The sequence below is a fragment of the Sphaeramia orbicularis genome, chromosome 3 (assembly GCF_902148855.1).
Source record: "Sphaeramia orbicularis chromosome 3, fSphaOr1.1, whole genome shotgun sequence".
Classification (NCBI taxonomy): Eukaryota; Metazoa; Chordata; class Actinopteri; order Kurtiformes; family Apogonidae; genus Sphaeramia; species Sphaeramia orbicularis.
Window position 1 is genome coordinate 33434057 of NC_043959.1, and position 17556 is coordinate 33451612.

The window sequence follows — 17556 nt, forward strand, 5'->3', positions numbered from 1 at the left end:
GACATGGGCCCCATTCACCTTCTAATCCTAACTCCTGTAGCACCATCTGTCTAATCCAAACTCCCCCTCTATGTTGCTATACTAGCGATTAATTTAAAGATAAATGTTCTAAGGGCTTGGTCTGTGGTCACAGGGAGTTTCTGTTGTGTGATGTACCACTCCTTTAACCCTCCTTCACTGATATCATTTTAATGAGTTATTGGAATAATGATGGATTTTTATATGTTTTGTGTGCTTTTCTTGGAATTGCTTACATTTGCCATTGATAATTATTGTTAATCAGATAACTGGTACATTGCCTCCTTTGTCACTGAGGTGAATCGTATAAAAAATGTTTTACAAATTAGATTAATTGTATTTTTATTTTAACATTACATGAGGCTAACACCTGTTTCTTGTGTCTCTGTGTTTTGTGAACAGTGAAACAGCCAACATCCCCCTGATAGCTCTTGGTCTGAAGGAGACAAAAGATATGGACTTCTCCACTCCATTCAAGGTATAAAGCAAACAATGCCAACATTTTAGAATCAAATTAATTTCTAAGTTCAAGCAGCAATTTCCAAGCCATATTCTCAAAGCAGCAGTGACGATTTAACTGAAGTCTGAAGTGATCATTGTTCACATGCAACCCATTAAGCAGAACTGCAACAGGAGAAGGAGGAATAATATTGTTACAGTAACTACAAGTGAGAAATCCTCAGATAGTGTGGGGTACAGACATGGCTTTGAATGGATCGAGTGTGACTCACATTGGCAGTAAGCTTAATAATTGGATTTAGTGACCAGTAAATTCTAGGCGTTCTTGGTTTCACTCACAAACAATAGACACTAATAACACATTTGACCTACTAATTCAAGCAAAAGCAGGTCATTATTAAGACCAGAAGAGTTATGGTATTCTTTCGCTATGCACCGTCTCAGGGAGGGTTGTAAATGTCTCGGTGTCATATTTATGGTGTGTTGTGCATCCTGTTCTGGGTTGCTGGCATGCATCATAGACGTGACTTGATCATCGTCGTGTCAGATTATTGCTGACCTACTTATTGGCTGTAATCGCACTGTAGTTAGTCCTAATGAACAGGTGTCTCTTACATCTGGCTAGCTGTAGCTCGCCAGCCTAGTTGGCACGGCACAGTTGGACTGGGCTTCTGTGACACTGGGTGAAAACGATAAGGAAAAGTGAACTTGATTTGAGGACACCTTAGAACTGTAGGCCACAGGTTTAGGCTGCGGAAAACTCACTAACAGCTGGCAAAAAATATGTAGTATTAAATGACGCTGAACTGTGTTTGTGTGTTACAGGATTTTATCTTGGAGCACTACAGTGAGGATGGGAGCAATTTCGAAGATGAGATTTCAGACCTGATGGATCTGCGACAGGTAATGTATAATTTAGTTGGACAGTGTTTGTTTGATTTATAGATTACTGTCATTTGGGACATAAACAACATTGCAACAGTAAAGATACAAAAAAGGTAAAATATAAAATAAAGAACAACCATAAATACTACACATACTATTTCACATCCAAGATATACAGGGTGGGGAAGCAAAATTTACAATATTTTGAGGCAGGGATTGAAAGACAGTGTATGACCAATTAGTTTATTGAAAGTCATGAGAATTTATTTGCCACAAGAAAATTTACATAATAGAAAATGGTTTTATTCTATGTGTCCTCCTTCTTTCTCAATAACTGCCTTCACACACTTCCTGAAACTTGAGCAAGTGTTCCTCAAATATTCGGGTGACAACTTCTCCCATTCTTCTTTAATAGTATCTTCCAGACTTTCTCGTAATAGTTTTGCTCATAGTCATTCTCTTCTTTCCATTATAAACAGTCTTTATGGACACTCCAACTATTTTTGAAATCTCCTTTGGTGTGACGAGTGCATTCAGCAAATCACACACTCTTTGACGTTTGCTTTCCTGATTACTCATATGGGCAAAAGTTTCTGAAAAGGTATGGATAATAGTGTTAGGTATGATTATGACATCAATATATGTTTGGTTTCAAAACAACTGACGTAGTGCCTGCTGAGAAAAAACAACTAAATGTTCATTGTAAATTTTACTTCCCCACCCTGTAGTTAAAGAGTGACTGGACATGAAAAAGTGTGCAAAATAGCAAAAAAAAAAAAACTAGTTGCAAAAGTCAATCCCAAAATCTATAGCTCCTTTTTGCTCCATTTTCCAAGCTCTTTTGAAGAAAAAGACCCCCCCCTCTCTTCTCTTTGATTAGGAAACACAAACCATGCAGGTTACCAGCAATTGTTTTACCCAGGTAAATAAGTTGCTGGGAATAAAAGTTCCTTGGAACCTGGTGAAAAATGACTAAAGTATATAACTACCTATTGGACTTTTTAGGAGCCAAGTAGACAGACCTTAGTTTTGATTTGAGTGTGTGTTTAGAAACCCTCACAGACTTTTTAGACGGTTTATTATTTGGAGGAAATGTGTGTCTGAGATCTCTGCCACCTGTCCTGAGGGGATTTTAGAAATAGCAGCATGTGTTTCCAGAATCAATTTCCTGGTTTGTCTTTCTAATCCACCGTTTTCATTGATGCCACATTGTAACAAAGCAATGATAATGCTGTCTGTGCATGATCCCCAGTAGCTGGGATATTGTTGCGAAAGGACATCCTAGTGATGAGTTTTTCAAAGCGGTTTGCAGCCTGTACATCCTTTGTGTTTTGGGGAGTGACACAGTTCTTCAGAGGGATAGCTCACAGACTCAGGACATAAAGCAGAACTGTCCACATTGCTAGATATCTTTCACTGCCAGATGCTATCTGTTATTGCAGTCTGTATCAGATGTCTTTCCTTTCATATCTTAGGCATGCAGAACTCCCAGCCGAAATGAGGCCGGGGTGGAGCTGCTGGCAAAATATTTCAGCCACCTTCCACTAATAGAGAGTCGATTCTTCTCCCCGACCCGCCAGACGGGCATCTTCTTCACCTGGTACGCACATTATTTCCATCAGAAAATTTCCATTCACTTCAAGTTAGGAACATTGGCAGTAATAATAAACCATGTTTAATAGCCTAACCTTTATTGTGAGTTCGCATGAAAAGAAAAGGTAGCAGACAGCTGGTGCACTCTATAACTTCTACAAAATCAACTTGTGTCTTAATACCAAAAGATACCAGATTATTTCTCAGTTCACTGAAGAGACATACTTATTTTAAGTTGCTCTCATAAGACACTAGGTTTGAGATGGTGAGAGAAGAAGCAACACTTTATTAATACCAGGGTATGAAACTAATGCAGATGCAGCATAAAGACTTAAACCTTAAAAAACTGTGAATGGAAAAGCTGAAGCAAAAAGAAAATCCATATAGATATTGTTTTATTTTCATAGATATAAATGTTAGTCACCGTTGCTTTCCTGTAGGTACGATTCTTTCACTGGAGTGCCAGTGTGCCAACAGAACCTGTCGCTGGAGAAGGCCAGTATCCTCTTCAACATGGGCGCCCTCTACTCTCAGATCGGTACTCGTTGTGACCGACAGACCATCGTTGGCCTGGAAGAGGCCATCTCAGCCTTCCAGAAAGCTGCAGGTATGTAGGAAGAAATCATTGTTTAGAGTTTAAAGATTCTTTAAATTTCATCAAACAACAAAAGACACTACTGTGGAGAGATATCAGTTAAAAATATTATTCTGTGTATTAGACTTGAGCAGATCAGGTAAAAGATGCACAATAATTAACACGTGAGAAGTATCTGGAGAAACTGTCTGTGTTACTTGGTTTTATGTGTTTGTAAATACGACCTTGAAACAGGCCTGCCCAGTGGTTTATCCAGATCTTAATCAAATCCTCTTGCAGGCATTTCCCAATGACCTCAACATTAAAAATGCACACACAGCTCAGAACAGGACATCCACTGCAAGCACAGCCGTACTTTTCAAGCATGTGCCAGCCACCACCCTCTGACTTCTGCTCCACGACGAATAATTAATGCAGTTGATACTCTTTTGGGTCCATGCCATGTGGCTGTGCTCCACTGAAGCACCAGTCATGCAAACTGGTTTTCCAACCCTCTGGGGTTTAACAAAGCTCAGACAAGTCTTGATGGAATTATGACTTGGACTATTGCAGTATAATTACTGCTCTGAACATGCCGAGCCTTGCTTCTGTCACTTTGATGACTATAATTGGGGGTTGTATGAAATAAAACAATTATGCTTTTAGGAGAAACATTTGCTCGAGTATAAAGAGTCAGTGATCAACTAAGATGATAGGCAGGGATGTTAGCTGTAGCTGAGAGGAAAAAGGAAGATTTTTGGCCAACGGACTTCCCTTTAGCCAGGGGCACTCAGAGGTTTCGAAGATAGGAGGAGTCATCCTCCAAAGGCAGAACCTTAGATGTAGACTGTGCTCTGTTATTAAGTTGTCTACAACATTCTGCTGCCAGGTTTTTAATCTGTAAACTAGAGGGGAGGCATTCTCAGTTGGAATGCAGATGGTTGTAGTGATCCCATCTAACATGAAAAATCTATTTAACAAGGTTTAGATTTTGGCTTAATTTTAAAGAAGCCCACAGATGTTGGCCTCACTGCTATCGGTGAGCTTTTCTCTTTTTTGTTATGCATTATTTGCATCTAAATGTTCTGTGTCTGTATGTACCACTATGTGTTTAATGTGTCTCTCAACCCCAGGTCCTGCTTAGGTTCAATGTTGAGTTTAAGGAAAGGACTTTTGAGTTTATGCTCAGTGAATGGGAAAGTGGATATTTTTTGGCAATACTGACCAGTTTGCTGTACAGTATTCAGTGTATTATATGGATGCTTACTGAAGAAATCACTAATTAAATATAATATCAATAATCAAGAAAAAAACCCCATTTTATTTCTGTTGTCTCTTCGATTCTGTGAATTGCATAGTAACAATAACTAGAACTAACAGACTGTAGAATTTGAATCGAATATTCAATAAAATGGTGTGGTAAATGTGGTGAGTTTACTTGGAATAGTTAGTTTTAACCTGTGCTGACCTTTTGTCCTCAGGTACCCTGAACCATCTGAAGGAGACGTTCACCCACACTCCCAGCTATGACATGAGTCCAGCCATGCTTAGTATGCTGATTCGGATGATGCTGGCTCAGGCTCAGGAGTGCTTATTTGAGAAGACTGCCCTGCCTGGGATCCGAAACCAGTTCTATTCCCTGCTCAAAATGGCCCAGGAGGCTGCAAAGGTGAATTTAAGTGCATAAAAAAAAAAAACACCTTCAGTGTCTGTAGCTTTAACTGTGGATGGAGTGGGATGTACTTGAAGTGTAAAGTAATAATGTCAGCCCAGAGAGATCAGTGCTTTTAATGTCCTCTCAGTAACACTATCTTTCTTTTCCTGCCAGGTCTCAGAAATCTATGATCAAGTCCACCAGTCCATGATCCAGACACCCATCAAAGATAATGTCCCGTTGTTATGGTCCACCATGGCGCAGATCAAAACCAACCACTACCGCTCCATGGCTCACTTCTTTGTAGCCTCTGCACTGCTGGACCATCAGTGTAAGAAAAGCTATTTACACAGACTTCATTTCAAAGAGACAACTGTGCAGTGTATTATGGGCACGTTAATATAGAGACCCAAGAAAGGCTTGTTTAATAATGGCAATCAATAACATTTACATTTTTACAGCTTCTTTACCTTCAAAACAAAACATTAGAATGGCCATCATGACTAGTGAGACTGCATCAGTACTGGTAATCACTGACAAGTAACATTAGTTAAGTAGTTATTATTACTGGTGTTTGAACTGTTTACCTTCAAAATACAAACACAAGGAAACGCATTGCTTACTGACTTCAAACTGTCAAAACACTGTCTAAAAAAAGTTTTTGTAAAAAAATATATATATTCTTGTGATTTATTTTGATATTGTGAAAGCTGTGTTTGGAGATATTTGTAAAACCCTGCAGCCTCTCCTCTCAAGTTTAAATGGTGTTGGTGAAGCTAATATTCACAAACCTTTGTTTTGACATCATGCATGGAGTTGAGAGTGAGGGAATCTCACAGTTTGACTCAATGTTACCTCTGCTAGAGAGAGTAATCATGTTTTCAGGCTCAGATTCACAAGAACAAAAAGACACTCTAATTTGCTTTGCATTATATAATATTTTATGCTGCTAATTGGTGGGCACCTTATTTGGGTCTTCACCCTAAGTTTGGAAAAGGCAGATCTACTGTATGTTTGAACACCAAATATTATGCTAGAGCTTAAAGAGGCCCGAGTAACCTGGGGGCAGATGAATTCTCCATCAACTGAGACAAAGTATAGATTTTCTCCTCTATTGTACTGTGTTGTAAACCACTGTAAATATGGATAGTTTTACCCACTCTTGTATCGAATAAACTCCAACCTGCCTCTGTTCAGAGAGCTGTTGGAGAAGTGTTAATTTAACTGTTATTTTAAGTTTTGAGCCAAACCTCATCTTCTTTAGCTTTCTAGTTTTGAACACGCACTGGAACCTGATCTCTTTTACGTAAAGTGATGTTTGGGCCATTGGGTTGGTCATGTCAGAGGGCTGGACTGAACCGCAGCCAGGCCACAATGTTATTACATAACAGCTATTTAGGGACGGACACACACTCACTTGCACGGACACACATCGTGGTAAGAAGTGACTATGTTTCCAGGAACTCTGCTCAATGGCACAGATAGACAGGAAAAAGACAGCAGTGGAGTTTAAGGGGGAGGGAAAATAAGACGGCAGGAGCGAGGGAAATTAGGTAGAAGTACCGTAGTCTGCTGGGGGATTAAAGTTATGCAGACTCTTAAGACTATCTACATAATGAAGTAGCACAGAGTGAAAGTGAGAGTCCCAGAGCCTTGGTGGGAGACAAAGGCAGGGATGTTATGTGAGAGAACAAAACTCTAATCCCCTGTTGACTAGTGATACTGCTAATTTTCTATTTTCCAGCATCGTAATACATCCTCATAATTACATAATCACAATAATACCCAATGATATCCTATACCAAATTATTTCAAAAGATAAACCAGTTTTTTTAAAATAAGGGAAGTCATCTTTATTTCTTGACTTAAAGACATTCTAATCCAATACGCTTTTTGTCAAATTCATAGAGTATCTCCACATAGTCTGCTAGGTGTGTACCCTAAATAATCAGGTGTTTGTATACAGCCCTGGCACCGTAAATGCAAAGAATGAATGAATGAATGAATGAATGAATGAATATTTTATTTAAGTGTCACACACTTGCGTGCCCAGCCCTTGTAGGCTTATATAACACTATTAACATTCAAAACAGGAAGATGACCAACATATAAAGCAAATACTCATCCCAATAACAATTACATAAAACAAGGTCCTTTGAGTTCGGAAAACAAAAGAAGAAATTTAGTTTGTATCGATCCATACAATACTATTCAAGCTATTATGGCTCAATATATAAATATCAACAGTTAGAAATCGTTTCTATATTATAATTTCAGTTTATGCTGTACTTTTTTTAAATTTTTATTTTGTTGTATTTGTAAATGTAGGAGAAATTAAACTTAAAGCAAAATTACATTTCAAAGAGGAGATTATGCTGAACTGTAGAGTGGATGGGTGAAGCTTTATTCAGCGCTGTGAATGGGACAGAGTTGAATAGAGGAACAGTGGAGCGAAGCAACTTTGGGTTTGGCAGCTCATTAACAGATTCCTGTGTCATTTAGGAGAATAGAGCAATTAACCACAGGACTGTAGAGAGGATCCAGAGACAGGGAGCAGGACTGGAGGTTGCTCTAGTAAACACATTAATCACAAACACTGTTAAATAAATGCTTTCAGTCTCTCCATTAAGCATGTTGGTTAGATGGAGGCTTTAGAATTTCTGATTCTAAATTGAAAAATCAAGAGAAGCAGTAGGCAGGTGCTTTTAGGGTTATGTGTTTTGGTCATCTTATTCAATAAATAAAGAGCATATTACATAGTTTTTGGTTTTTGTTTCCAGTGGGTCCCAGTGATGATGAGGACCAGCAGGAAAAGACCTTGTCACAGGTTTATGATCGAATTCCCGACGGACGCTCTCCTCTGGACATCCTTAAGAAAAAAGATGAACGAGACCGAATCGGTAAGAGTGAGCACAAAGGCTGAGCACAGCCCGAGAAAAACAGTGTTGACTCTCTCTGCTCATATCCTCCTCTTGTCTCTTTTTCTTCTTTTCGCCAGGTAAAGCACACATTCGTAAGGCTATCTTGGGTCATGAGGAGGCGCTGAGGATTTACAGTTTGTGCCACAACAACCAGATGGATGTCCTGGAGGAGATTCTAAAAGCTAGTCACCAGCGCTCTCTCCACAAGTACAGTGAAAATGAAAATGAAGACGAGTTCACCGACTACATGGAGGCCCCAGATATTATTTGTGAGTCTCACTGAGATAACAGTCATACAAGGAATAAAAACATTTTGACCATGTAAACACGACAAGCTTGAATTGAATACAGGGGTTGGACAAAATAATGGAAACACCTTAAAAAATCAACAAAATATAATTTAATATGGTGTAGGTCCGCCTTTTGCGGCAATTACAGCCTCAATTCTCCGAGGTATTGATTCATACAACTTGTGAATTGTTTCCAAAGGAATTTTAAGCCATTCTTCAGTTAGAATACCCTCCAACTCTTTTAGAGACGATGGCGGTGGAAATCGACGTCTTACTTGAATCTCTAAAACTGACCATAAATGCTCAATAATGTTGAGGTCTGGGGACTGTGCCGGCCATACGAGATGCTCAACTTCATTAGAATGTTCCTCATGCCATTCTTTAACAATTCTAGCTGTATGGATTGGGGCATTATCATCTTGAGGTGAAGGTGTTTCCATTATTTTGTCCAACCCCTGTATGTTAACTGAGGAAAATGTATTTGTATGTTTAAGAGAGTTTATTTGGTTTCCATTCGTTGTCGTTCGGGTGACAGCTATTCTTCTTGTCACTGGCATAGAAACTGTTCAGTCACCTTAGTGTCACCACAACAAACACTTGACAAAGAACACCCATGCCAAGGACCAGTGTGCTTTGTGTTGATTTGAGAGGTTTGTATCTCAGGAAACTGTTTGCGAAAGGCTGCTGTGTTTTGAACCACACCTGCTGCAATCACATGTGATAAGTGCCATTTATTTCCAAGTACAGATGATGTAATGTTTATACTACTAACACTGCCACTCATAAGGAGACAAATGAAATATGGCTGTGACAATAAACACTGTTGAATGACTCTTTGTTTTTTGGTTTTTTTTCTTAGCTAAGACAGAGCACAAAGCAGAGATGGAGGTCCCTGCAACCACAAAGGTGAAAGTGACCGACTTTTTCCAGAGGCTGGTATGTGGGTTACTAATCATTTTCTACTCACAATGCTGTTTTTTTCTGTACATACTGGTTGGTTTATTCAGAAAATTACATCAGATGGTGAATTTGTAATTTAACATACAAAGGTTTCTTGTTTAAAGACTACCTTTTCATGTTATTTCTGAATAAAACCAACCAAGGGTGAGCCTCCTGGAAGCTTTGGCATATTTAACCAACAGCCCATCCAAAGGCCTGTCATGTTTCCAAAGCCTCCTGGACTTTCATCCAAAACAACAAATACCAAACTAACGCTAACCATGGACAGTCCTACCCTGGTCCTGGCTTAAATTCTACTTGGGTCCCAGTGATGTTTATTTTGGAGAAGCAGTCTGACAAAGACGCTGCTTTTACAGTTTAGTGTCGCTGTCATGGGTGAAGTCTTTAAAGTCAACATGGAGATCTAAGTTGACAAATTCTGTGGTTATACATAAATTCTGCAGCTCATGTTTATTTTTGTAACGCTTTATATTAAGGCACACATACAATTTTACTAGTATTACTATTCATGAGTTTACACTTTAGTAGCACGTCCTCTTTATTAGTTATCATAAAGTACTTTTTCTACTTGACCACATTTTGTCCATTAACAGTTTTCCTTCTGTCTCCTATGACCTTTTAGTGGCCTATTGATTGCAGGTGTAAGACTTATGAAACAAAATATGTTAATAGTTTCCTAATAAATCTTTATAAGTCCCTGCCCCAAAGGAAACTGTTTCAGATTTGTTTGTTATTTAACAAAATAATTTGTTTAATTCCCTAGTAGCACATATTAAAAGTTTATTAATCAATATGTGTACCTTAATATAAAGTGTTACTTTCTTTTTTGGTGTCTATTGGTATCGGTAAGCCATATTAGCCTTATTAAGCCCTTCTTAAAACCCATCTTTTCTCCTTGGCTTTTGAAACCATGTGAGATGTTTGAAGGTATTATCTTTATTCTGTATTTTTTATTTGTTAGTGGTTTGTTGTTCTTATTTATCTATTCTATTTATTTGTTTATTTTATTTATATTGTTGTTTTTGATTGTATGGCTTTTAATCTATTCTTGTATTTTATTCTTTTTATTTGGGTTTTATTTATTTTTCTGTATAGCACTTTTTTTTGTTTGTTTGTTTTTGTACAGTTTCTATGTCTTTTAATCTATTCTGTATTTTATACTTCTATTTTGGTTTTAATTTTTCTTCTGTACAGCACTTTGGTTCACTGCAGTTGTTTTAAAGTGCTTTAAAAATAAAGTCGGATTGGATTGGATTAGATATTACTATCCTATGTCATGGTGATCAACGGGAAAGTCATGGTTTGTTTTTAAATACTGTAAATTAACTTTACAAGCAAACGATTAAAAGGTCAGAGCTAAAGTTCCATGACAACAGGTGTAGTAGATCTCTGTGGATAAGTACCTCTGTGTCCCCTGTTGTAAAATCCTTTCTATCTCTTTATGTCTGACTTCATTAACAGTCTCACCAACACAACTGTAATCTCTGTAGATCAGCAGAGAAAATAAAGACTATGCAAAAACGCAGCACTATCACTCCGTATATTCCTTGCAGTGGTGATTAAAAGAACAGCCGTGACGGTGATCATCTTAATGTGCCATAGGATTGATTGTCAGGATTAGCTTGGTGAGATTTTCCCACTTGATAACTTGTGTATTAAGTCAAAATAGCAGCTGAATCAGTAGCCTAAATGGTCCATGTATGTTTTCTCTAACCCCAGTAAAAGACATTCCTATCTGTCATTTAGAGGTAAAATGCTTTTCTATAACTCTTGAACTAACAAAATACGACATTTATTACTTTGTGTCTGGTATTTTTAGATTGCCCAACATTTTTTTTTTTTACACTAGCAGATAGATTTATTTATCCCACAACCCTTATATATGTTCACCATAGAGGTAGATCTCAGCCCTGAAGGTCTGTTAAAAAGGTTTCTCATATTTGTCATTTTGCTTAAAGATAACACAAATAAATGGAGTCTTGTCAAAGTGAAATATAACTGGTCTGATAAGGATACAGATCTAAAACAAATAATAATGATTTCAGAAATATGACAACTTGAAGGGTAGTTTTATTTGATGTGACTAAACCAGTTTCTTGCATCTGAACTGGGAGGGAATGCACTGCAGGGTTCGTACGGGTGCTTGAAATCCTTGAAAATGCTTGAATTTCAATGTTGTGTTTTTAAGGTCTTAAAGTGCTGAAATTTTAGTTTAACAGCTTGAAAGTGCTTTGAATTATAACTCTGTGATGTGATCTATATATTTATTTTCAGTATTAACTCTACCAAGTTAAATGAGAAGCCAAAGCTACTTACAGAGAGGTGATACATTTTGAAAAATAAAAATTTATGTCCAAAAAGAAAATTAGCAGGTGCCTTCAGGTCAACTCCAGGTACATTTTTGTCTTAATGTTTGTCTCAGTGAGAGTGTGTCTGAACGCCAAGTAGCTTTCCTTTTTTTGGATAAAACTTTGTGTTCTGCTTTAATTTCTAAAGTTTTTGCTATTATAAGACATAATTTTAGATGTTTTTAGAATAATACAATATACATCACTGTGGTAAAAGTGAAAAAAATTATGAGTGTATGCATTCCTATAGGTATGCATTTTACCCCAGCAATGAGGTGCTGGGCTGGAAAAATTTGAAAATGACCCTTAAAAGTGCTTGAATTTGACCTTGAAAAACATGTGCGAACCCTGGCACTAAAACCCTGGAAATCCTTCAGTCATATTAACCCCATCGTCCCCACATTATGTCTATTCAGGGCCCTCTGGCAGTCTTCTCAGCCAAACAGAGATGGACAGCCCCACGGACAATTCGACTTCGCCCAGAGGACAGAGACCTGGGCTTCACTCTAAAAGGGGAAACACCAGTCCAAGTGGTTTCTCTGGACCCCCTCTGCCCAGCTGCTGTGAGTTAGCCAACATTTCTTTTGTCTGACTTTTCCATTTTAATGAAAACCTACTTGTATCTTTATAGACAGGTCATTTTGTATTAATGTCAGCTCATGTCCTAGACCACATACTAGAATCTCACTTGTTGGTTTTTATGTTACTGTTTGTTTGCTGTAGGAGGGTGAACTGTAATCAGACTTGAGGTCATAGTTAACTCTCACCTTCATTAACTGATATGTCACCAGTGGATTTCATCATTCTGTCTGATAAAATCTAAAAACTGTTTCACATGAAGGCACAAAAATATTCCAAGGGCAAAGCTCAATACTTCTTCTCGTCAAACTTTAACAAAACCCCGTGCAAAGGGTGCTTGATTTGAATTCTTTGCAGTAACCGTCCGTCCAGAGCTAATCCCTAGCAGGGAGCGGCTGTGTCTATAGTTTGAGAACTGATGCCTTGAAGTTTCTAACCCGTTTTCATGCTGGATATCTGATAAGTTCACATTACTCAGTCGTATCTCCTCACTAAAAATGGGATTAAATAAAGTTCTAATTTTCATAAAATCTAAACAAGATTCAGCATTAAAGAGTGCTCGGAGATACTCCCACCCCCCCCTCCACAGCTGCTCTGGCTACTAATTTAATTAAGAATCACAGAGTATTTACTCTTTACAGTCTTCTCTGCTCTGACAGCTCATTAAGAGGTGCTGACAAAGAGCAGACTCTTATTAGGCTCTGCAGGCTATACGAAGAAGCAGATTAGTATGTTATATAAGCGTAACTAGGCCAAACTCTTATAACTTTTAATACTTAATTTACAAGGATTTATTTCAGAACTGACTGATTCTCCAGAGTTGCTGACCTGCCTCTGGTGAACATACATCCACTTATCAGGCAGAAATAACTGAGCCAGTGTTGATAAGGCAGAATTCCCACAGCTATGAATTAATATGTGCTCTGGTACAGTTAGTGTTGAAATCTTGCGGCAGACACACAGTACCAGGTGTTTTGTTGGCTGTAAAAGGCAATGTGTGGGAATTGCCAAACCTCAGTGTTTGCCTTTCTGTGCCCAGCTACCTGCAGGACGTTCTAGGAAAGTAGATGAACCTGAGACTGTTGCCATTCAAACAAACTTTCTGCTATAAATATTTACTCGGTCAGCTGCAGTGTGAGGACTTATCGTTGGCCCCATTCTCTAACTTGTGTACTTATCTGTGCATTTTCCAGGCTGATGGGCTAAAAGAGGGTGACTACATTGTTGCTGTTGGCGACACAGACTGCAAATGGATGGGCGTGAGCGAGGTGATGCGCCTGCTGAAGGATGTGAACGAGGAGGGAATTGACATCCAGGTGGTTAGCATGATGGAAAGCAATCCTCCCATGGTAAGACACGGCCCCTTCGCTTGTTTTTAGCTAAGAGGAAAGTCATTTATCTAGTTTTCTAGGTTGACAAACAGTGACAGGTGAAATTGTCTGCTATTTGAGTAAGCAACATTATCAGAATATTACATTTCACATGCAAGGTAGGGTTACCTGACAAAGGAATTGGGTCATAAAGTTTCCCATGAGAACAGCTTTTAAATATTTCAGGGATTTTTAAATAATCGAGAAGCAAAAAAAAGCAGAATGTAGTCCAACAAAGTACATCTGCAATAAAGATAATTTTTTAAAGACGGGTTATTAGGACTTGATCTATCTATGCTGTCTGAGTCATATATAGTGTTCTATTTTGTCCACTCCCTGTACTTTGCATTTTTCAGGAATGAGTCAGTTTATTATTTACAGTAAAAACTGACATTTGAGTTAAAACGGTAACAAACTCACAGTTTTAAAAGCTAACTCATTGACCCCATTCACTGATGGTAGACAGTATGTCTTCTGCAGAGTGACATTATGTACAAACAATAACACATCTGCCTCTTTCCACTAAATGTCACCGTTGCCCTTTCTCTCCTCAGCCTACCAAGAGCGCCACCTTCTGCGGGAACCTACCTAAGACTTACTCCATGATTTGCTTGGCGCATGATGATGATGACAATAATCCTAAGGCACGCAAAGTCACCAAAAAACCATCCTTCCTCAGCTGGGGTCTGAAGAACAAATTGAAGAGTGTCAGCACACTCAGCCTTCCCACAGCTGACCACTCGGGTGCTCTGCCCTGGAATAAACCCTGTCCCACCTTTCCCAGCTCCAGTTCCTACAACAACGACAGTGCCCTCTACTGAGCTAGCTGCAGGCTTTTTACTGTCTGCAAACAATGTGCAGAAAGCATATTGAACCTACTGTGGGTTAAGTTCACTCTCAGTACTGTGCTGTACCCATAATGGACCTGCTACAGCTGTGCTACAGTATCAGTGCCATGCAGGGATTCATTCCACTTGACTACAGTAGTGTATGTAGCTTTTATGTTATCATTGCAATGATGACATATCATCCAGCTACCCTGGAAATTAGCTGTGCCACATACTATATATGGGTGCCTATGGTGCCTTTCCAGCACAGTTTTGTATCTGTGAACTGGACTGTACGCCCAACATACAGTAACTCTCTGTACCTTTCCAGTATGTGTACAGCACAGTACAACTACACTGTGGGGAAAAACATAGCAGTTACCATTCCAGTTTGCATATAATATACACAGCACTGAGACAGACTCCTAAGCTAAACTGTCATCTCAGTACATTTTCTTGAAGAAACACTCCGGATGAACTGAAGAACAAAAACAAACTTGTACAAACACACCCACTGTTGGGCTGTACTTGGCTGCAGGGGTGTGATTTTATTGTGGCTTGAGCAGTCCCTTCTAAGATCCATTGTGGACTGATGTAACTGCGCATGGTGCAGTTAGACGGTACTCATGATCTCTGTCTAGCCTCTGTTTCATACAGTATATGTGAAGGATTCAGTCATTACCACATTAATTATTGCAATCGGTGGATACTGATCAGTTTGGGGGTTTCCAATACATATGTTTTCTAAATAGATATGTAGATTTAATTAACCTTGTCGCAGTACGCTAAACAGTGATTGAGGGAAGGCAAATTGTACTGTGCATTTGTTTTTTAGTCTTGGGAGGGTTGATAAATGCAATTTACTATAAGCTGCTATAAAATCATCTATTATGTACCTTGGTTATGTATTATCACACCTTTATTTTTTGAGACAGCCTTTGTGGATTATAGTGCCATGCATATAGGACAGTGCAAATAGAAATATTGGTATTTTAGGTTTGCTTAATGCACCAGTTATGCCACGGACCAAAATGCCTCTGTGTCCCTGATATGCCAGGATGTCCTATTACCATTCTGAGTGAACTCACCCACTTCTGGCCCTCTTTTCTCATTAATGAATGACAGTTTGTCCATTTGTAAAATGAGTATGAGCTGTGTGCCTCTCATAATGTGAATCTTAATGTAGATAAAGGATAATTTGTCTGCAGAAGGGAAGAATGTGGGCAGACTGATCACATTCCTGCATAACACCTGGACAGATGGTCACTTAACAGTGACTGATCAAATCCCACTGTCGGGTTTCTTTTGTTTGTCTCTATCTGTGTAGATCCTAGTCACATCCTACATTTTACTGACACTTTACAGTGTTGGACTATCTCTTTATCTACAAAGTAGATTATTATACACATTTGATAATCAAATTATTTATGTAAAAAAAAACACAAAAATATATATATATATATGTATTTGTACCTGTAAGTTTTAGATTTCCGAACTAGTTTGTAATGGTCAAGTTGTGAATTTTTGCACGTTGGATTTCCTGGTTGGTTTCTGGAGGAATGTATTTTACTAACCTTGCTTAATCCTTTGGTGAACTGATATACTGGTACATTGTGTCTATGTAAAGGTATTTTAAAATATAAATGTTTTTTAAACACTGAGAAGATGTAACACTCTTTAATGTCTGTTTACCCAGTGTGGTGTCTTAAGTGCCATTTATGCAAAATCATGAAGGAAAATGAAAGATTTAGATTCATACTGTTAAATGTTGTCTTACTCCAGGAGGCACACACAGACGGTGTTATTGACTTAACAGATCTTCGTATACTTTTCACAGCTTACAGTGAAACTAAATGCCCTGGGTGTTTATGCAGATGGTTAAGGTACCTGTTGTTAAAGTTTTCAGGTAGCCTTTGCTTGTTTCTACATTTTGTATCTATGTGCTGCATAGCAACTGTCGTGTGAATGCTTTTGTGGTATTGTTATATCTGTAAACTCAAATCTCAATAAAAGGGGAGGAAAAACCTAATTTCCTGGATCTTTTCATTGTACATTTTTTTGTGGTTCTGTGTATGTGGGAGGGTGAAGTTACCAAGCAGGTTGGGAATGACTGGAATGAAGCTGGACGTGGCCTTCAGTGAGCACAAGTCAACACTCTTGTGTTTTTAACTGTTGGGAGTCTGGACTGGACTCACATGATATCCTAATCCACCATCATGAAAACAGAAGAGAAACACGTGATTAAAACGTGTTTTATCCATCAGTCCTTTCATCACTAGTCCCATACCATATGTCATCAGATGTCTGCAATGTCTGGGCGCTTTTCAACAAACTATGTGTTGTCATTATAAAAGCTGCTTTGCCTTCTTTGTGTATTTGTGTTTTGGTGGCCTATGTAGGACAGAGCTTTCAGCATGAATCAAAATTCTGAACATTTCTCATGGCTGTGAACTTTAAAATGGAATCCCGTGGTTCAAATGCTTTCCATTTTTTATCTATTTTGACAGGTCATGTGGATATTATAGGACTCAGTTTATGTAACTGATGATTACTGCCACTATTTACTACAAGGCAAACACCACTTTACAAAGCCAAGGCATAGGTCTATGTTTTTCTCTGTTCATGTTTATCAACCCTGAATTTTGTTCGCTAATTTCTAAAAATTTATTTATAACATTTACAGAGGGTCTGAATGTACAGTGACATTGATACACTGGAAAAAATGTCTAAAAACAAGTAAAGAAATTAACACAAGATATTTTTGCTTGAGTTAAGCAAAAAAATCTGCCAATGGAAAATGTGAAAATTATCTTGGTAAGATTTCCTGAAATAAGATTTTCAAGATCTATTGTCTAAAATGAGTTCTTATATCTCACTGAAAAGTTACTCTTTAGGTGATTATGTCTTATTTTAAATGTGACGAGATATTTTGACTAGACATGAGAAAAATACACTTGGTAAGATTTAGATTTTTTCCAGTGTAGATAAGTTTAGCTATATTCTGTAACTAATGAGTATCAAATGGTTGATATGGGTGGAATGTAGCCAATACTGCACAACAAGAATAAGATTAAGAAT

The 17556-nt window shown here is 38.2% G+C and overlaps 1 protein-coding gene across 2 annotated transcripts in view; it reads left to right on the forward strand.

The window, feature by feature from the left end:
• rhpn2 (rhophilin, Rho GTPase binding protein 2) overlaps positions 1-16507 on the forward strand; it is a 33326-nt gene extending 16819 nt beyond the window's left edge. Inside the window, exons 4-15 of one of the 2 annotated variants that reach the window (XM_030123875.1) lie at positions 421-496; positions 1303-1380; positions 2838-2962; positions 3396-3562; positions 5011-5198; positions 5358-5514; positions 7964-8083; positions 8182-8373; positions 9254-9330; positions 12119-12265; positions 13475-13630; positions 14206-16507. In XM_030123875.1, coding sequence (XP_029979735.1) covers positions 421-496; positions 1303-1380; positions 2838-2962; positions 3396-3562; positions 5011-5198; positions 5358-5514; positions 7964-8083; positions 8182-8373; positions 9254-9330; positions 12119-12265; positions 13475-13630; positions 14206-14472 — 1750 coding nt within the window. In that variant the 3' untranslated portion in view covers positions 14473-16507. The remainder of the gene's footprint in view (positions 1-420; positions 497-1302; positions 1381-2837; positions 2963-3395; positions 3563-5010; positions 5199-5357; positions 5515-7963; positions 8084-8181; positions 8374-9253; positions 9331-12118; positions 12266-13474; positions 13631-14205) is intronic. The other variant, XM_030123879.1, reaches the window with a different exon arrangement.
• Positions 16508-17556: the final 1049 nt, after the last annotated feature.